General features: G+C 35.6%; 2 protein-coding genes across 2 annotated transcripts in view; one reads left to right on the plus strand and one right to left on the minus strand.

The window, feature by feature from the left end:
* LOC6576263 (short neuropeptide F) overlaps positions 1-22456 on the minus strand; it is a 51428-nt gene that overhangs the window by 17902 nt on the left and 11070 nt on the right. The window contains exon 2 of the mRNA XM_002002218.4: positions 11439-11457. The gene's annotated coding sequence lies outside the window, so the exon portion shown is untranslated. The remainder of the gene's footprint in view (positions 1-11438; positions 11458-22456) is intronic.
* Positions 215-1174, plus strand: LOC122757294. The gene has a single exon (XM_044009079.1). It carries the CDS (start codon positions 215-217, stop codon positions 1172-1174), a length of 960 nt encoding a protein of 319 aa, XP_043865014.1.

The following is a 22456-nucleotide window of genomic DNA, read 5'->3' on the forward strand; positions in this document are numbered from 1 at the left end:
TAGTCGCCATCCAATTATTTTGCCCAAAGTTCATCCAGTAACTAGAGCCATCATAATGCATTTCCATCAGCGAAACTTGCACGCTGGTCCCCGAGCAGTGCTAGCGTTGGTTCGTTCCCAATATTGGCCAATTGGAGGTAGAAAAACTGTAGCCAGTGTAATTCAGAGATGCGTAATTTGCTTTCGTGCAAGGCCTCGACTCGTTGAACACATAATGGCAGATCTACCCAAGGATCGAGTCGACGGCTATCGGGTCTTTGGAGTGACTGGAGTCGACTTTTGCGGACCCTTCTTTTACAAGCCTGAGTCACGAAACAAGGCGCCTGTGAAATGCTACGTTTGTGTGTTTATTTGTTTTGCTACGAAGGCTATTTGGTTGGAGTTAGTCAAGGATTTAACTACCGCGGCATTTTTGCATGCACTTCAACGTTTCATATGCACCAGAGGAAGGCCAAGTCAAATCTGGTCGGATAACGCCACAAACTTTCTTGGTGCCCGCAATCAGCTTCAGGAGTTGAAGCGTCTATTTCTGTCAGACACCCACCAGAAGGCTGTGAAGGATTTCTGTTTGGCAGACTCAATCGAATGGCATTTCATCCCTCCACGATCACCTCACTTTGGTGGCTTGTGGGAGGCTGCAGTGAAGACAGCGAAGCATCATTTTTATCGGTCCTCCGTCCTAACTTACGATGAGCTTCGCACACTGGTTTGCAACATCGCTGCTGTCGTTAATTCACGCCCTTTAGTTTCGATTTCAGAGCACCCATCAGACATAGACGTGTTGACTCCTGCGCATTTCATCAACGGTGGCCCTCCTTCGTCCTTCAGTGAGCCAAACCTGACAGGGCTCAATTTTAATCGTTTGGATGCTTGGCAGCGCGTAAGCTATCTCCAGCAGGTGTTCTGGACTCGTTGGCGGGACGAATATCTCAACTTGTTACAACAGCGAGCGAAATGGAGAACTTCCAAACCTGGCTTGGCTGTTGGCAACATAGTTCTTGTGAAGGATGAGAATCTACCTTCACTTAAGTGGCCACTAGCCAGAATAATCGAACTTATCCCTGGAAGTGATGGCGTTGCACGGGTAGCCCTACTAAAAACTGAAGCTGGCGAGATAAGAAGAGCTACAAATAAGCTGTGCTTGCTGCCCCTTAAGGATTCTGTTGAAGACTAAGTCTTCAACGGGGGGAGGATGTTGGGCTCAGCAATCATCGCTTCATTGTAATTAAGAGCGGCAGTTCATAGAGTATGTTATCATGTAAGAGAATTTGTAACGGAGATCACGCTCTCCCTTTTGCGTTGTCTCTTTCACCCACGCACCGGCTCAGCTTAATCCGCCGGCTCGCGTACATTGTAGTTAGTATGCAATTAACTCTTGTTTAGAGCAGATGCTGTGTTAGATTGACTATTACAAACATAGTAGCGGACAGCACGACAGCCTAGTCGCTTGCTCGCGTCTATCACATAAACTCTGTAAACTCAAATAATCGCTAATAAACTAATCACTAAGTAAATTCAATCGTTTAATAATTTAAAGCTATTCGAAAAATCTCGATAGCTCAACAAATATATAGAATATAATATAAATGCGAAAACTAAAATATATACATGCAGTGTTGCCAACTAATCACATGCAAATTACTCTGAAAAGTCTGAAAAAGTCGGAATGCTGAATGCTGAATGCCAAGTTCAACTAATTATCAATTCCCTGAGATTATTCCTGATTTCGTTTTGTCTACCTAATGCTGAAACATTAACAGAAAAAACTAGTCGAAAATCCAGCAACAGCTCACATTGTATACAAAGGGAAATTTCGCTGGCAACACTTCTAAAGGTCGTCTACGAAAAGCAGCTTGTCCACGTCGAAAAAACACACTTCGTTTCAGCTTCAACTAGAGCTAAAGCCGGTTCGGCTTAATGCCCTGACTGCCTTTGAGCTTTGCTTGTTTTGCGGGCGGAAAAACTTGAAATTGAACTTGTCGGCGCGAGGAGCGAGAGCGAGAGAATGAACAGCTGAATGCTGTAATTACACACGAAATCAAATGGCCAGAAATCCGAGTGACAGTTTTGTAAAAAGTCCAACAGACTCGCTGACTGGGCTGACTGACTGGGCTAACTGAGTGCGCTGACGTGGTCCTGCGGCGAGGAAGCGCAAAATGAAGATGACCAAAACTGTTGATGCTGGCAAATTAAAAAAACGGCAAACGGAAAACGGAAAAGTTCCGACGTTTGTTCTTCGTCTTTTCCTTATTTTGTATTTTCTTTGTCTGTCTCGGGGCCCAGGTCCACGTTGCATTGTGCGAAATGTGGCGCTAGGAACATTTGTTCGTCCTGTTGGCCCTGAGCTCAGGTCATCAGCATAATTGAAAGCCCATTAACATCATTTGCATGATGAAGCGTGAAACTGGCGACAGTTCGGCATTTGCGGCCACAATTATGTTAATTAATTAAACATATTTCGCGCAGATCCAATAAAAATAAATAAATAAAATAATATGACAAAACAGTAAATAATCGAATTAAATGGCAAATTAAGTGCCAGACAGCTGATGTTATTTGAGTTGAGAGCGGTGGGAATTAGCTGCGCCATGCTGTTGACATATTCCCAAAATTCCTAAAGAAATTTGCATTTGTTGGTTTTAATAATGCGTAGGTGAAAATACCTGACGGAATAGTGTGTAATTAGTATGGGAATGTGAATGGAATTACGATAATAATAAGTAAATGAATAATTAAATAATTTGATTTTCTATGAAAATTTTATTTGTTTTGTTTCTTTTTAAATATTTATTTTAATATTAGTTAATTCTTTCAATATTAGATCTATCTAAAGAAATTTTTATTTTTCATTTTTTTATTTTATAAGAATTTAAAATTTAATTTTATGATAAAAAAAAATCAAATTAAAATAATCAAACTTGCTTTGCCCACGTCACTCAGAAATTAAATTTTAGAGCTGATTGCGTTAGATTCCCAAAATTTTATCAAATATTTTTTTTTAAATATTAATTTTAATATTAGTTAATTCTTTCAATATTAGATCTATCTAAAGAAATTTTTATTTTTCTTTTTTTTTTATAAGAATTTAAAATTTAATTTTATGATAAAAAAATCAATTAAAAATAATAAAACTTGCTTTGCCCACGTCACTCAGAATTAAATTTTAGAGCTGATTGCATTAGATTCCCAAAATTTTATTAAATGCCCACACAATAATTTGATCATTGACCGTAAAGAAGAAAAACAACAAATTTCTTGGCTGCTACTGAAAACACTTAAAAGTTGCTCTCGTTGTTGTTGTAGTCATTTGGGCTGTCACTTCATTGTCATCCACGCCCAAAAATATGCGCAAGAATTTACAAACTAAATTAAGTGTCGCCCACATTTGCATGTCCACCCGACACATAGAGTTTGATCGTCTATGCAGGACTCCTAACTTTAAGAAGTTTTCGCCAAAAATGTTATTGGGCTCATAATTGACTTTGGCTCAACATTTGGACTTGCAGAAAGGGTTTAAATAATTCTTTTTTTTTCCACTTGACTAAGATTTAGCAACAAGTTCTTAAGCTGCGCTGTTAGTTAGCGAAAATTCGTTCGTTTTATTAATATCCGGCGAGTTGCGAGTCGATTAAATCACAAATCATTCAGTTGGCGATGCAAGCACAATTGATGCAGAGTTCAGCAGCTGCTTTTACGCCCTGTGCCACCGTTTCCGTTTCCGTTCATCTCAAAACTTTAATTACAATTCAGAATGCTTTGCAATATTCATGAAATCATCTAGCAGCAGTGCCTGGTTATAAGAGCCAATGGAATTAACATAATGAAGTCGCCGCTAGGGCGATAGGAAGGATTGGCATGGTGACTGCCAGATGACCTTTACATTTATTTAAAAACAAATAAGCCTAAGCCTTTAAATTATTTAAAAATGTTGATTATTTATTGTTCTCTTGAGTTTTGTTGTCTTAGTGTCTTCATGCGCCTGTCACTGCATCCGCTCACTCACCGACACGAGCAACAAACGGCGAGAGAAGAAGCAAGACTAATCTGATCAAACGAGCGCATAAAGCACAGCTAGTTAAGCAGCGTAAATTCGCCTCAAACCAAATGCTGAAGAAAGCTAATATATGAAAGCTCATACTCACAGCAAGTGAGTGTGTCAAGCACAGGCACATTCTAAGCAATGAGAGCCAAAAATATCATAGTATATGTGCGTGGGACAAGCAGAAGCCAGGAGATAATTCGCTTTAATCGAAATTGAAAAGAGAGCGAATGTCAAGTCAAACTTGAGCTTAGGCTCATTATAAGCAAAGCGAGGGAGTATATATTTTTATATGAGTGTGTGTGTCCAAGAGCGCAAATTTAAAAGCTCGCAATATGTAAGCAAAGGAACCGACAATATATCAATAAAAGAGTGGAAAGAGATCATAATGGAGCAAAACTTTGAGTTTTTGAATAACATGGACAACAAAATAAATAAAATAATAAACTCAAGTCTCTCCTGCATTAACATTGGTTTATTCTGACAGCTAACATAATTATAAAAAATCATCTTTATTTTTAATTTAATGGAATATTTAACACCCAGCCTAGTTGAAAGTTCTAGGGTATTTAGAACGATTCGCCAACTGGAAATCTGATGCTGTGTAACGCAAATAGCATCGCTCCCACCGGATATATAAATGCGGTATCACATATTCACGCATATTCTCTCCCTCTCTGTCGCCCAGAGACACACTTACTGAGGCTCATATAGCACGATATGGGAGTGTTGTGAAACGTGTTTGTGAACAAGCAAAGCAAAAAAAACAAAAAAACAAGAAAAAATAAAAACAACAAAGTTGAAAGAAGAGAAAAGTATGCAACACGCAACGTACACATTTGCAACATTTTCAGACACAAATGTATTTTTTATGTAGTCGAATGCCAGATTTTCTGGCTTTGTTTTTCTTTTTGAACATTTGCGACTCGGGGAGTCCCCAAAGAGGCGTGAAAGTTCCCGTTGGTCTTGTTGCTTGCCATGTAATGGACATAATGGACAGGCTTAGACCATTTTATTGCAACGCATTTGGCCTAATCAATTTATGAATCAACATTTTTAGCGAGCGCCGAAAAGTTCGAAAAAAAACCATACCAGTTCCATATTTGGCTTTAAGTTGGCGGGGCAAATGAAATTCGGTTTGGGTCACATGCTGTGAAATCATAAAAAAATCACACACGAGTTTCAAATTTCATAGAGGGAAAACAATTTTTGATTTTGTGTGAAAAGGAAAGTGGCTTTTCGTGGTAGAGCTTTAATATATTTAAATTAAAAGATGTTTAAAATATTCAAAATGAAATAAATATTATAGCAAAACTTTTCTACAAATATTTTAGACAAGAAAAATTGACATTTTTTGCATTAATTAAAATTTTATAAAAACTTTAAATTTTCAATAATAAATTCCTAACTCTTTGTCAACTAGTTCAACAAACTAAGTTTGACAAATTTTTCCATTTATAAGCAATATGCTATCAATTTATGTGGCCATAAAAAACTAGAAACCCGTACAACTATTTTCAGCACAGAAAACATGACACATTGCCCAACAAAAATTGTGGGAAAACTTTGCTCTCCCCTTCCTCATATACTTTCGCTGATCAAATAGTTGCAAACTTTTTTTAGGTTATTTAATAGTCGCGTTAAAGCCTTGTCTAAACACAACAAAAATCTTTGCGTACTTTGCGGCGACCATTTGGGCCAAGTCCCTTTAGTTTGCTGACGGCCCCATTTCTATTTGCACATCGTTTTGTAATGTAATGCGAGTTGTTGCGACAAATTGCTGGGGATTTCGAGTCACTCGAAGCGCAGCGGGGCACACACAGAAACAGAGTATAAGGGAGTGGGAGAGGGGGAGGTGGAGTGGAAATGAAGCGACGGAAGTGGGTGTTGAAGTGACACCCGTGGCTTCGGTTGAATATTTGTTCGTTTGCCGATTTTTAGCGTCAGTTTGCGAAAGCCCTAATGTGACAGCTACAGAAGACTTAAGAGGTGAATAACTTCGACTTTGACTTAGTGCGTGGGAGCGTGTCTTGTTCAACTATCGTGACACATTAATTGAAAACAGAATAGGAAGGTGAATTTCGTTAATCATCAAACAAAAAAATGCTGAATGATGGATTCAATACTTCAAAGCAGAGCAAAAGGAAAAAATCATATATTTCAAATAATTGTTTTGCATCATGCTAAACATCGTGCTTTTGCACTGCACACACGTCCATCTCTAATTCAGACTGCAGCTGTTAAGCATGTACCGTTGTTTTAGTTGTCGGTTCTTCGGTTGCCTGCCTGCCTACCTCCCTCCCTCTCATTCTCTCACTCATTGCGATATTTGCTTTGGCCAACGTTCTCACCACTCATTTACGCAAATTTCACACTAAGCACTTTAGCACTGGGCACTTTGCGTTGCTGCAATAAGCTGCAGTCGGCAATCGGCTGAGCGAAAGAGTTCGGGTTGCTGAAGCAGCAGCAGCAGCAGCAGCAAACTGTAAGCTGAAACTGTTTCTCTATATATATGCATGCGTGTGTGTGCGGGTGTGAATGAGAGAGTGAGTGAGTGTGCTTGAGTATGTCTGTGCGCCAGCACACAGTTTGATTTCAATTGGACACCATATTAGCTAAGTGGACCACTTTGGCGAGAGGCTTCAATTGATATTTAAAACGCAAATTGCAGCGGGAAATTTAGATGAATTTTTTTAAAGATGATTTACATGATCACATATATATTTTCAGTACAAAAATATAGAAATGTATACATATTTTTAAGATTTAAAATCATTTTAATATTTAAGTTTAAGCCACTCAAAACTAACTTTGAAAGATCAAAATCTCTTATAAAGTTTGAGCCCTCCAAAGTTACTTATATAAGTCAAGGTGCATTGAAGGACATTTATATATATATATATATATATAGATATTGAAATAAAATACAATGGCAAACCAATAATTATTATTGGTCTTATTTAACACGAGTATATCAGGGATATGGCATGTGCACAATATTTTTGTTGAACCCGCATTTACTTTGTATTTAGTTCTCTGTCGCAACGTTCGCTTTGGCTAGTTCAAGCCAAGCGGCACAATTAAACACATGCAACACTCACAGAACCACACACACACAGACAAATTTTCCTCTCGCTCAAAATCAACAACAGAGTGCATTAGCTGAGCGGCAGTAGGTGCCGGAGGTGTGTCCCAAGCTTTGCATGAATGAATAGAAAAGCGGGCAATAGCCGTACTCATCCACTTGAATTGTTGTTACGACCTCGTTGTTTGGGCTTGTTATCCTCCAGCACAAAAGTTTCTCAATCAGTTCAGGTATTGAAATAGTCGCAAGTGGCAAGTAATAGTCCGATAAGTGAACCGTATATCCATATAATGTTAGCTGTGCCAATGTCCTGTTGGCCCTCGGCTAAGTTTAGAGAGACTCTCAAAGGACAGACAGACAGACAGCTAGATGGAGGAACTATCGAGCACATGTGGTGAGCACATTCTGCAAATGTTATTGACATTTTCGATTCGTTACGAATCGTCGTCATGCGAAACAATATAATGCGAACGCTATTTGTGAGATGTCTTTTAATAAATATCTTTCATAGATACATATGTGTTTATGTGTTATATAATTCAGTTTGTGGTCCTATATCGGTTACTTAAACTTTCATATCTAAGAGTTAAAGTTTAGTTTTTGTTCTTCTTTGGGCATCTGTAAAACCTGTTTACATAATTCCTGTCCTGTCAGCTCAGCACTCACTTGTCTCATATATGTATATTCCTTAGCTTATACAATTTATGTGCCTTACTCCAGCTGTCAATGCACGCGATTTCCATGTCCGTGGCTCACCTTTCATGCCCAGTTATCCCCTTCCCCATTCGCCATTTTCTTGAAACTCTCCCTTTACAATTTCGCTAATGAAATGTATCTTCGCCTTTGGCTTTGAACGCTTATGACAAGGTTATTAATTACGTTTATTGCGTACTGTTTGACTGTTTCTCTTCTTCGGTAGCTGCTGCCAACGCTTTTTCCGTCGCCATCGATCAAAAATGTTGAAATATTCATATTTATGAATTCTAACGAAGGTGTCAATAAGCAAAACACACATTGCCATAAATAACAGCAATTGTTACACATTCATCTTTGTGTGCATGTGTGGATACCTTAACAGTACTTAACATAATGTGATTATCTATCTCAGAATTTCTCAGAGTCGGCACATCCTTAAATTTGTCTTATTAAGTGCTCTGAATGGGTCCTTAACCAAAAGGCTAAGAGCTGCTTGAGCATAAAATCAACATAAATCGAAATACACAGTACAGTAGATAAGTTATCAAATCACAAAAAAATAATAAATAATTATATTATATAAGTTGATTTTAGAAAATAATAATATTAATTCAAATATGCCTAATTTATTGCAGCAAAATTATTCAATAATTTATATTTTCAATGTTTAATGATTTATTAAATTTGCTGATTACGCTGCTTTTAATAATTTTGGTTATGAATTATAAAAAAAAAATATTAAAACTGGTATGCCATAAAAACTTCACGTTTAACATATATGAGCAAAGAAGTGCAATAAAAGTGATACAAAACTGTAAGAAATAATAAAAACGAACAAAGGAAGACATACGAAACATTAAAATATAACTTATAATTAACATATTTTAATATATGTTTTCATTTATGATAATGCGACATGTTATCATGATCAAAAGTAAAATTCTTTGCTCATATGCATTCAGAAATTTTTGGTATACTAAGAAGTTTAACTTAACGAGAGTAGTATGTAAATTTAAATATAAAAAATATATGTATAATAAAAACATGTTATTTAAATAATTCATAAATAATATACTTATACTATTATAGCAAAACAAATAATGCATATAAAATATACATTTAAAAATGAATTGTATATATATTATTGAAAAATTAAAAAAAAAAAAAAAAAAAAAAAAATAATATATATAATAAATAAAAAATAAAATAAAAATAAGAAAATAAAAATAATAAAATAAAACCTAAGAATAAAAAAGTTAAATGTAAAAAGTTTAAAACCTATTAAAAATTAAATGTAGTAGTATTTAATGAATAATATAAAATATTTAAACAATTACAGACATGTATTGTTTGACAAACGTTCTGAAGGACAACGGATTTAGTTATTAAGAACCTTTAATCATACATAACATTGTTTATCCCTAAAGTTTTTGAACCAAATCAATGTTAATTTATTCATATTGTTATTTAATTTGTTTAGATTACTTCGAATACCTCTTCAACCATAACAACTTTGATTTATTGTTTTTCAAAATACTTATATGTATAAATTAAAAACTGATTTTACATTAATGAAAGCGTGTGCTTTTTCATGCGTTCGTTATTTTGCTTTTTCATTAATCTGCATGAGTGTCTGTTTATTTTTTCACTTTTTTCGTTTTGTAGCCACAAATCGATAGCTTAATTAAGCGTGAGCATTTCTCGGGCTTTTATTAATAGGTTATTTGCCTTGGCTCGCATCCGAAGCCCGGTTAACTAAACTCCTCGATTGGGCCATCCACGGGTCCACAGGTCAATTAGTCAAAAAGGCTGCCAAGCGAGATGCTGTTCGTTTTACTGTTCCGCATCCTGCTGTGCCATTCCAGATTGCCAGACCGTGGCCAATCAATGCCAATATATCGATACACTATATATATACATATAAATATGTTTATTTTTTACATGTTTAGCTAAGTGTGCCTTAAAGCTGTTCAAATTGACACATGTCTTCGGCTGCCCAATTTATGAATCGCCTTCGGGCATTCGAAATGTAGAAGGTTAAAGTTACAAATATGTGCTTTAATATTTTGCAAAAGTCGATGGTACAAGGGCATGTCTCGAAGCAGCACCAGCATGAGGTGCAAAATGTTTTAGATTACAAACTTAACTCGATTTGCAGCCTCAACGAGCGAACGCTCGAAAGTATGCAACAAGTTTTTCTATTTTCTGGCCTTGGTGCAAAAGCCCTTGAGGAGTGAAAATCTGAGATTCCTCACCAGTTTATGGTGCTCAAATTTATCTTCGCCAGGTCGGCTGGATGCTGTTTTCTTTGCAATTACAAATTACGCATACGCCATGGCTGACGGCAGCTGATGACAGGACTCTGGGCGCTTGAGGCTAAAAATTACAAGCAGAGTGCATACGCTGCTGACACATTGCGTGCCACGCCCACTTAAAAGTGGTAAGTGTGCGAGTGCGCTTTTATGTATGTGTATGTGTGTGCCAGTGCTCAGGTTGAAGCGAATGAGCTTCCATTATGAGCTTTGCCATGTGTCTCGCTGTGAGCAGTTGCATGTTTGTTGACATCCTTTTAGGACTCGTCATAATAATAATAAAATGCTGCTGCCACACACACACACACACACACACACAGACACACACACATAAATACACACATTTACACACTTCTCTTGCTGTCAGTGCAGCTGAGCGGCAACAATGGCAATTGTCTTGAGTTGACACCAACAACAGCTCGACACAGTTGAAGCTCGCGTGTTGCGCTTTTTGTGCTCATCTTTTGGGGTTTCTAGGGGCCTTCAGATCTATTACAGTTAACAGTAGCTGTCGACTTGAAAAACTTACCGGCAACTGACTTAAATCTGGTAAACAACCAGAGTGAAAAACATGCAAGTTTAAGTTTGCAGACTATTTGTAGATTAAAAAAAATTATAAAAACAAAAATCAATAACGTCATATTAAATTTAAAGAGAATTCTGTTTCATTTAAATTATTATAAATATATTTAATAAAAAAAAATAAAATAAAATAAAGTCTAAACAAAAGTTGAGTACCTTCACAAAAATGTCTCACTTAATGCAATTTCTCTATTACAATTGCCAGCCAAGCGCTATATTAGCTCATTTTTCAAACCACTAAAAAACAAAACAAAAATGGAAAAACAATGCACATGCAGATACGACTGCACAATGAATCCATGTGTACACACACATACGCACACACTAGAACTTACATGCATACATATGAGATATTTATGCACAATGAGCATGAGCGAAAACGACCCAAAAAAACAAAAGGCTTTCTGCCTGATGGAGCTGAATAAGAGATTGTGAATAATTTGCCATAGTTCGCAACGCCACTTGACACAATATTTGGGAATAGAATTCACAAAATTTAGAATAGACCCTAAAATGAATTAAAATTGTGTTGCTGTTCGATCTCTGTCATAGGCAGCTGCAGCTAATCAATTCAGCTCTTTGACTTTGGCTTTGACACGGCCAATCGATCAATTTAGCTCATCAAGTTTCAATTACCGGAATTCCGTGTGAGTTGACCACAGTCAAATATTTGTTAATTACCTAACCATAGCGAGAAATCATGCTTTGAATTGTAGATACTTACCGCAAACAAAGATCGAGAACTGTAAACAAAAATAAAAGGAAATTGGATCAGTATTAGATTTTACCAAAAATATATTGAATATATATTTAGAGAAATACTTAAAAATATTTCATTGTATATACATACAAAAGCTATGAACTAAGCACAGTCTTCTATTTAGTTCACATTTATAATATACAAACTAAATGAAAACTTTCAGCATTAGAAAAATTCTTGGATTACAATTAAATTGCTGAGAAACTTTTCCTTTTTTACTGAAACCGCTATAAATAGCAGTCAATTAGCTGTTACTAAAAAAACAAAAAGATATAGCATAAATAGCTTAGACACACCCACTCACACACACCCCCACACACACCCCCGCACACATTCAGTTGAACTATAGAAAAGAAAAGGCACATCTGCATCCCGGGCTGTGCAATCTGAAAAGCTCGCATTTATGCAGTGCAGAGTAAAGGCTTTTTGCATGTTGCCTGGTTACTTGTGTGTATGTGTATTTTTATCTATTGCCCTGACTTGTTAAAGGACACTCTAAAGGCAGTGAATCAGCGCCTGCAGTCAGCCCAAACAAAATAGAGGTTTTGCGTTGCGAAATTGTTTACTTAAAGTTTTCATTTCGAGCGCGATTTTACAGCAGGGACTACCCCTAATGGATGCACCAAAAGCCAGCGTCAATTAAAATATGCAATTTAAAATCCCTTTCAAAAACTCATTGCATGCTGATTATTGATGAGCATGGGCAGAGCAGCAGCAGCAGCAGCAGCAGCTTCAAAATACTCCGCAGCGCATAATTAACTCTGAGAGCAATATTCACACAGCTTACTCTGAGCATTATTTATTACATGCAGCGGCTTTAGTTTTCAAATTAAAATACAGTTTTAAAATATTAATGGGTTTTACTTTAAACTTTTGAATCGTTCTTAAATGAAAATTAATTAATGGGAGTTCCATTTTACACTTAGTTTTACAAAGTAAAAGTGGAGATATAAAAATGTAATCAAGAAAAAAAAAAGTTAAATAAAAAACAAGTAAGAAGGCTCTAGTCGAGACTGCTCGACTAGGAGATACCCTGAACCCTCTAAGCTGATATTCTAATCATTCTGCCTTTTTAAGGCACACATACATACACATGCATCCACACGCACGCATAAGCCTGCGCTCTGCTAACTGCGCAGTAAGCAGCGACTGCGCTTGGGCTGCGCTGCAGTGTGGGCATATTATGAGAATTTATTTGTTGAATAATTTCTTTTGTAGACATAAGATCTTAATGAAACTTTCAGAGTGTAATCATATGATGAATATGTGTGTACATTCCAAAGGACAAGTCTCTAGTACTTGAATCGGGGGGAAAGGGGGCGTGGTATCCAAAATCTGTAAATTACAAAATCTTTGTATCCATTAACTCTATATACAACGCAAATTTGAAGTCTCCAGGTCTAAAAGTGTTCAAATTAGGCTGAAAAAACAATGCCGATTTTTCGATTATTCTCGATAAAAAAGTTATCGGATGAATTATCGAAAAAATAAAGCAAACTCGTACTGCGTATGGTACACACGAGTATGCATGCCAAATTTCAGCTCTCTAGCTCTTATAACTTCTGAGATCGACGCACTCATACGGACGGACGGACGGACGGACGGACGGACAGACGGACAGGGCTATATCAACTCAGCTCGTCGCGCTGATCAAGAATATATATACTTTATGGGGTCTGCCACGCCTCCTTCTGCCCGTTACATACTTTTTCACAAAACCATTATACCCTGATTTCCCATTTTCAATGGGTTCAGGGTATAAAAATATATATATATATAGATATAGCTATAGTATAATAAATTTAATAAATATATAAAGAAATATACAATATTATAAATAATTAATAAATTAATTATATATATACTATATCAAATGAGCTATATATATAAAAATATATATACTTGCAGATAATCGTTGATCGTGTCTCGACCTCTGCAAATAAGTTCATTGGTATTGGAATTACTAGCGTACGTGTATTGAGTGTGTGTATGTGTGCGTGAGCGACAATCGTATTGCTCTCTAAATGATGTTCGTGATAAGAGCTTAGAACGAATAATTCAATCGAAGGCGCTCAACAGAAAAACGGAAACGAAAAGAACCGAAAGCTCTTGCTCAGAGCGAGCGCAATTGAATATGATTTTTCAGTTCATCTCGCGAAAAGAGCGTAAAGAATATACTGTTAAACACTTATTCTATACAGTTAAATTAGAAAACAAAAAATTAATTAAAATAACAAACCATTGAATGGCCAATTTATGGTCAAGTTTATTTAAAATAAATAAGATTTTCATTTATAAATTTACTTATGTTAGGCTAAGACAACGGATCAGCGAAAATAAGGAACTACCTAATATAATTATGATTACTCTTCTGTTATTATTTAAGTGCTGCTTTACAATGTTTAATATATGCTTAAATATAATTTCGATTATGACCACATGATTGTTGGCCAATTGCAATTCGTTAACGGCACACACTCGCTGCTGAGCGCGCAGTCAAACAGCGAATTGTTGGTTAACCAAATCAAATAAGCAACTGATTGCAATGGCCAAGCGCACATTAGCCACAGTTGTGTGCGCCTTGTCGCTAATTGTGTTCGAGCTGCGGCTAGCCAATCGTGATGGACACGCCGTGCGCTCAGCTGCATATATTTTGGCATATGCTATGCTCGCTGGGTGCATTTCCTTAAGGCCACTTCGATTTGCCTTTCGGTGTTGTTGCGGAAATGATTGCACTCCGCATTGGACAGCAGCGCAGAAGACCGCAACCGCAAAAGACGAAATTGACTATTGACAATGCGCATAACACACACACACACACACACACACATAGGTACACACGTCTACTTGCACACAGATATCGGGAAAGAGATTTTCAATTGTACAGGACAAACAAATTTAGTGGGAATCAAGAACCAAACTTTACTTTATTATGGAGCAGACTTGTGTTAGTATTTGTTTGAGATGAGTTGAGATAAAATCATAAGTTTAGGTTTAAATTTCTTACTAAAAAGAGTTTCAAAGTTTCCTTTACCTCTAAGGCTCCTTTAAAATTATTTATATATATTTTTGTAACCTAAATATTTGATGAAATTTCTATGAGGATACAAGGAGAAAAGGGCAGGGTCTAGTCAATTCAAAAGAATATACAGTCAAGTCTCGATAATTTGTTAAAAATTTTATTCACTTGAACAAAAATTCTCGATAACTTGAATTTTCTTATAAATCGAAAAAAAAAAAAAAAAAAACTGATCTCGACTGTATCAATAATAACATATTTATCCTTATCTACATTCATGCTTGATCATTCTGTGGTTAAAATATGACAGATAGACTAACACACATATATTAAAATAAATCTTTATTAATAATATGCCGTTCTCATATGAATCTTTAAGTCTAGTTGAAAAATATTTTACAAAACCTATCGAAATGAGGTCACATTGGTATCGAGTTCAGGTTGGTCGTTTCCAAGGTAAGCTCCCAATTATGGTTATTCAATATCGTTGACCTGTGTTCTATGACTGAAAAGTTGTTCGCAATTGATAATGAAAACATTACGACTTTCTATCATTTCATTTAGCGTTCGTTTAACTGTAATTACATAGAATTGTTTTATGGCCTTGTCATATGAGCTGCTCGTTATTGCTAGTCGTCCACACTTAAGTTGGCTATGCATTTTTTATGAATCGTCTTCGATTGCGACGTTTGTGGGACAGGCAGGACAGAACACGCTCAGGTATCGTGACCCAGTTGGCACTCGGACTTCTATAGGTCAAAGTTAATCGCAATTATTTATCAATTTGCATGCACAGCAGGTTTAAAGCCACTCAGCTCCTGTTCAAGTTGAAGTTGACTGCTTCCTTAGCGTATATTGCACTCAATATTATCTAGGGGGTCATTCTGAGTGGAACGCCATGAAATTGTTAATTGATATTGCATTGCAACTCATCGATTATTAAATCTCTCTCTTGGGAAAGTCGCGTGAATTGTATTTGAAAATGAATGGAAATGAAGAGAACGTCAAGTGAATGGCTGTGAAATACTCTGAAGGGAGTTGATATATGCATCAATATTTGTTTGTTTGTTTTTATATTATACAGTAGGTAGTAGGATATTAGTTTTAATCCATAAAAAGAATATTTTTCTAGAAAAAATAAAGAAATTATTAAAAAAAAAAATTTTTTTTAAATACATATTTTTTTAATAATTAACTAACGCCTTTGTACGTTAGCCTTATCCTGATTTCCCTTTACCAATAAATCAACCAACCTCAGTTTATAGGCTATTTTAACGTCAACCAATTTTATTTGCCATTTTCAGGTATATTTTCAGCCAGATATTTCGCAATTTTGGTGCCTTTTGTGTTGTAATAATAAATAAATTGCAGCTTAAATAACATAAATTCCAAATGACAGTTAATACGTGGTAAATGCAAAATAAATATGCTTTCATGGCGCCAATCTGCAGTTCGCGTGGGTGCACATAAAATTGCGCATACGCCATGCTGCACACGCGCTGCATTTTGGAATGCGTTGTAAATGTAATAGCTAAAAATGCACAAAATATGTTTGGCCCGACAATATTTTAATAGCACTTAGCCCATGTTTGACGCCGAGAGGAGAGCCCACCCCCTCTCCGTGTGGTTTATGTTCTGTCAATTTTTTGATGGCCACTTTGCGACACTTTATATGCCGTAATATTTCTGTTTTCAATACTCCATTCACTTGTTTATGGTAAAACGATTCGGCGCACCGGAAAGTGGTTTGCCAGCAATAAATATTTGTATTTCCCTTATATTTTGGGTGGCTTTATAAATTGAATGAGAGTGAGCCTGAGTGAGTGAGTCAAGTGTGCCTGGGGGAAGCTGTGTAAAATGTGAGAGAATGCCCCAGGCGTGAATTTTAATTTGATGCAATTCAGTTATCAACAACTGAACTGTACTTAAGAGTGGGCGAATTTAAAGCCAGAAGAGTGTGAAAAAGTCTGGACTTTGAGCTAATATAAGAGCAAATGTTATCAATCTAAATATTCCCATGATTTTAAATAGTCTTTAAGTGTCTTTTGTAAAGTTAAAAGTAAACAAAAAAAGTTATAAAACTTTTTTATTATTATTATATATTATTAGCAATATATACCACAAAATATTTATTTTCTTTTCGTTAGAAGTATTAATTTAATACAAAATATTAAATACAGAACCTACTGTCTCTCTTTTAGGACTATATTACCGAAAGTGCGTGGCCACTCCTTTAAATACTCTCTCGGCTACATCAACCTAAGTCTTTTTCTCATTGGAAAACAAAACAAGCTAGAGCCCTGATTTTGCTTGCCTTCAATTTAGAAGCCCACAGCTGCATAGGCTAAATGGCTCGACCTTTATCAACGAAACAAAAGGTAAACAGGCGAAATGTCACTTAGTTTGGGCATGACTACCCCTCAATTAGAGCTCAAGCCAATGTACAGACGTCCATTGATACAGGGCTTACAAAATATAGACGCCATAGCAACCCGTCTTGTAATATAGCAAAAACAAAGTTCGCCAAAGTGTTTTTATTGCCAAGCTGAAATGGATAAGTCTAATTGAATGAGTTGTTATACAAACATAAATAACCTAAAGATAAATTTAAAATAAATTTAATATTGTTTTTTATTTTATTTCTATTTTTATATAAAATAAATACACATGTGTATAAACATATATATTTAAAAATTGTCATATATTTTTCATGTTTGTGTTTACTGCCTAGATAATCAAGTGCTGATCGCCCACGCAACTTGCTCCAAATTTGACATTCAGTGCCCACACAAACTGCCTAATTAACTCGATTCATGCTAACTATGTATAGTTTAGCCTGTGGGTAAGCCCAATGTTAGCTCAACATTAATAGCTGAGAGACAAGCTGTCATAAGCCAACTGATTTGACTGTCAACAAACTCAACAAGTGCGTACGAAAAGCCAAAGGCGGACAAGCAACGATTTAGATAAATAATTTATACAAATATGTATGTATACACATTCTTGTTTACATTCCATAAGAGGAGAAATTCCATTCTAGCTATTGTTAACTTTTTGTCTGCGTTGCTTTGCAAAATATTGCGCATACGCCGCGTGTTACTCATAATTAGATATCCAATTGAAATTAATGCAATTTCGTTGGGGGTACAAAATAATAATAATAATGATATTAATGCGAAACGGAGTGTGGGCGTGGCAGGGCGTTAAATCCTCGTTAAGTGCTCAACAAATGCGGCATGAATTCTTCGCCAAGGGCCTCTCGCTTTCACTTTGATTTATGTTGCGCTTCGTGAGACGCGTCTGTCCAAATAAAGCTATATGTATATGCGAGCCGTTTGTCTGCGAGAGATGTGAAACAGGCAGTCCAGTCACGCTTGATTTATGTTTGGTTTTACTCGCAGTCTGGCTGCTAGTCAAGAGCAAAAATAACAACAACAACAGCACGCAAAATGTATTCAAATAAAAACTGTGCCAAGAGCAAAAACAAAAAATATATAGCATACTTTTTAGGGGCGAAAATGGGAGCAGACTGCAGGGAATTACGTGTAATTAAATGGTTTAAAATCATTGAGCACATTTACACGACGTAATTGAATTAGAAAAATGCAAAAATTCAAATTGAAATTTCTTTATAAATGTGAATTGAACGCACATAAATGAAATAAGTCTGGAACAAAAAAAAATAATAATATGTATAGAAGAAAATTTGTATATAAATATTTAATAATATTTGACATATAATATAATATTTTATGTAAATATATTTAAAAAATTATGTTCGTTTTATGTATATATATATGTATATTATTATATTTTAAGTTTTTAATTTCATGAATAAATTTCGAATATTCAATATTAAAAAATATATATATATTTACTTAAAATTAAAAAAATTAACTAAATATTTTAACAGTTTTTATATAAATCTGTAAACGATATCAATCCAGTATATATTCAATACAGTGATAAAATTAATTTAAATAAATATAATAATTAACTTTTAGTAAAAATCTTAAAATAAAAAAATAATAAAAAAAATGTTATTAATATTAGAAAAGCAGCTTTAAGCTCATATCGAGTTTTTACTGTATTCATATTTGTTTTTAAAATGTAATTTTCAAGTGATTTTCATGCTAAGCAAATGTGGCTCAAGTTTCTACCATAAATTCCTTACTCTAGACAGACTTTTTAAATGCTTTTACTTCGCTAAATCCTTTAACTTTTTTAATTGCCAAGGAAAAGGGATTTTTTTCGTTCAGCTTCTTCTAATTGAAGCGCTTCATTGAATCGCTGGCAGGCAAAACCGAAAACCCTAATGAGAGCTGAGCAAATATTTGTTTTGTCTTAAGAGTAAAACGCCTAAAGAATTCTTGTACTGCAAATTAGTTATACATAAATATAGATACCCTTGAGAAATAATGGAATGCATTAAGTGAAATGTAATTAATTTCGTGCTAACCCTGAGCCGTGCCTAAGCAGGCCCTAAGGCGTGTATAAATGAATGCATTATAGGAATAAAAAATCGAATTTTTTAAGCATTAATTAAGTTTAGGTTTATACACACACACACATAGACACAAACACACATGAACAGCTAACAAAGTTGGCTAATTAAGTGCGTCGTTTAGCCTGCAGCTGTTTTGGCTGTGTTTAGAAATAATTAAACCGAAATTAACGTCATTGTTGTGATAAGCAGTACTACGATAGCAGCGCGTACAAGCTGATTATTAATGCGATAGATACACACACACACACATGTATATAGAATGTGTATGTATATGTAAGGAACAGCAGCTGCTTGTGGTACAGCGGACTGGGGCGAGACACTTAATGAGTCGCATTTTGAGTGGATCTCGCATTAAACACGTAATAAACGAAGCAACTTTATCGAATTATTTGCAGTCATTGCACTTGCGGATTAGATAAAAATAGATAGATATCTCAATATATGTGTATTTATATATGGTACATTATATCATAGTCTGATTGCTTATCAGCGCACGCGGCTTATCTAATAATTGACTTGTTTTGTGACTCGACCGTGATTCACAATTTTGGTAATATTTTATGTGCTAGCAGCACGTGATAAATGTTTCATGTGTGCCACAATATACAGAAGACTTCGTTGAGTTTAGTGTGGTCCAACTTAATTGGCATATACCAGATATACGCTCTTAAGGACATTCATTTAATAAATTTGCCATCATTACAAGCACTTCAATTTCCATAATCTTGTTCAGGTATCTATAAAGAGTCTTTGTAAAATGTTCGCTTTAAAAATTTATTTCTCTTTATTGTCTCACGTATAGAATGTTCCGTTAAATTATACGAATTGGATTATATCAATTATTTATGACGAATTCAACAAGTGGCCCGCAATAGAAATCCTTGAATTATGCTTAGGTACGTACTTCGTGCTTACGTCCTTTTGTACAAGGCTCTATGCCACTGCGCACTTTGCTAACAACTACAGAAATACACTCACACACACGTATATATTGTAGAGTACATGAGTCTGTAGCTCCTGATATTTGTTTTCCATGTTGACAGACAATAAAATTTAAAATGGATTTTTCACGTTTTTAATTCAAATCGAACTTTATAAATAAATAAAACGCGAATAGATTTTCAAAAAAGATATAAAACTACAGTAATATACGAGCGAATATTGAATTTGACACGTATTTCAAGCATTTCAATAACAATTCCACTCGAATGCTGACAACTTGATTGGTATTCATTTTTATTTACTTTGCATATTGGCCGTGAGCTACAAAATATTTTTGTTATAATCGTTCTGTTATTATGCTATCAACTTTTTTATTTATTTTCGTTTTATTCTCTTCGCTGTTTGCTTCGAACAGTAAACGCGATATTTATGCCAGATTTTGCAATCCTTTACGTTGGCGATGCACTTTGGCCATGATGAACGATGCGGATGCTTGGACAGAGTTGACCCACGCCACGCCACACATTCCATCAATTTCATGCCAGCTGTGACGAGCAGCGAGTGGATGCACTTGGAGAAAAATGTGGTGATTATCAGGATTCTCTGACTTTAAAATCAGCATTAACTCAGAGATTACATTAAAAATGGAAATAGTTTATTTAGAAATGAGTGCAGCTAAAAATAGACAAAGAAGCGCTTACACTCAGAGGAAATTATAGCAAAAAGAATATTAAATATTAATTAAGAGGGCAAGAAGTAAAGAATAGAAATGTTCCCTATGAAGTTATGAGAACTTAATTAAAATAAATGTTGTAAAAATAACAAATCATAGCTCGCATATAACCGTTTCTCGATCTGTCTTTTACTCACACTCTGAGCATAAAGTCAGAGAGCAACCGATTCGGTCGGACCTTGAACGAGTTCGTTTACGATCAGACAGCCCTCTTCTCTGATTTTTTATGCTCTGACTGTTCCCCGATCAATTTGTCTGAGCTAAAGAATTCGTTTGTGTATGTGGCGAGGCTGGCCTTCGCTATGCAGTGTGTATATGTGTATGTGACCGTGAGCACTAAGTTTTCACTCATTTAGTGACACATTGTGCGAACGTCAATCGTATCACTCTCTAAACGATGTTCGTGAAATCATCGTTAAACGAGTGATCAAACTGAAGGCGCTCAACATCAAACCAAAACGAAAAGAATCGAAGGTCTCTGCTCTTGCTCTCGCTCATAAAAAGATCGATTGAATGTGATTATCAATTATTTGCGAACTATGAAATAATATAATATGCAAAATATTTTAACATTCATTCATAGCATACAGAATATCAGAATTTAAGATATAATTGCAATATTATTTATATTATTATCTTCTGAGATCTCAACGTTCACAAGTAAGAAAAGACGGGCAGATCAACTCCGCTCGTCATTAAAATAAAATTTTTTATTTTCAACTCAGATAATTTCCGGGTTTTCTCTCAGTGAGCGCACAGTTTTTATTCTTCAAGAGAAACTGCATAAAAGCGCTGCATATGGATAACGTGACCCCAAAAAAGCCACAACAGCTTGATTGCAGAACTGTTGGCATAGCACGAACTCTTTGCTCTGCCGTGAAACTGAGCTGAGCTGCGGCTGAGCTGATGCAGAAGCCGTTGTTGCTGTTGCTGCTGCTGCTGCTGCTGTTGCTGGGTTATATTAAAAATATACGGATGCACCTGATTGATTTATGAGTGACTTTGGCCGTAGCAACTGCCCACAGGCCACTGCCCAGAGCTCACTGCCGACTGTCCGCAGCCCAAGTGCAACTCAAACCGGGTTAAGCCCAGTGAAACGCGCATTGCAATTGGTCGGGTAGCAACTTTTCCTATATTTCCTCTCGTTTTTATTCATGTGTGTGCAGGTGTGTGGAGTGCGAAAGTCACTTGAGTGCTGAGCTGCGCTCCATTGAGGTCAGTCTGCGTGGGTTGTTATGGCTTTTCCTGTTGCAGCTGCAGTTACATAATTAAGTTACACCCGGCGTATGTGTGATAAATTGCATGCTGTCCCCTGTTAAAATCACATTTGTGTGCGAGCTGGCATTCATGCTTGACCACCTGTTTGGCTAGCTATTAACTAGCATTTGCTAAATACATTGGAATTGCGATTTGAGAACCGTAGCCAAAAAGGCTTATATACGTAGAGCTCAATAAAAATTTATATTAAAATAACTCAAATTTTCTAAGTATAAAAATATTTAATAATTATTTATATATTATAGTTATTAAGAGAACTAAATTTATATATTCCTTTTCATTTTCTATTTAATTTAATTTGAAAAGTAGAGAAAACTATAATCAAACAAAAAGTAAATGTTTATGCAGCACTTGATTAATTTGATTGCAATGCTTTGCTAATGATAAAATAATATCAAATCGAAAGAAGCAAAACATTATAATATGTCATATTCTGATTAGACGTATATGCAACAACAAAAGAGTTGCCACAGCAGTAAGGTAAGACTTGTAGCAATTTCATG

Source organism: Drosophila mojavensis, unplaced genomic scaffold, assembly GCF_018153725.1.
Source record: "Drosophila mojavensis isolate 15081-1352.22 unplaced genomic scaffold, ASM1815372v1 contig_36, whole genome shotgun sequence".
Taxonomy (NCBI): Eukaryota; Metazoa; Arthropoda; class Insecta; order Diptera; family Drosophilidae; genus Drosophila; species Drosophila mojavensis.

Coding starts and splice junctions, on each gene's coding strand:
- LOC122757294 (XM_044009079.1), top strand. CDS start 215: ATGGCAGATCTACCCAAGGATCGAGTCGACGGCTATCGGGTCTTTGGA.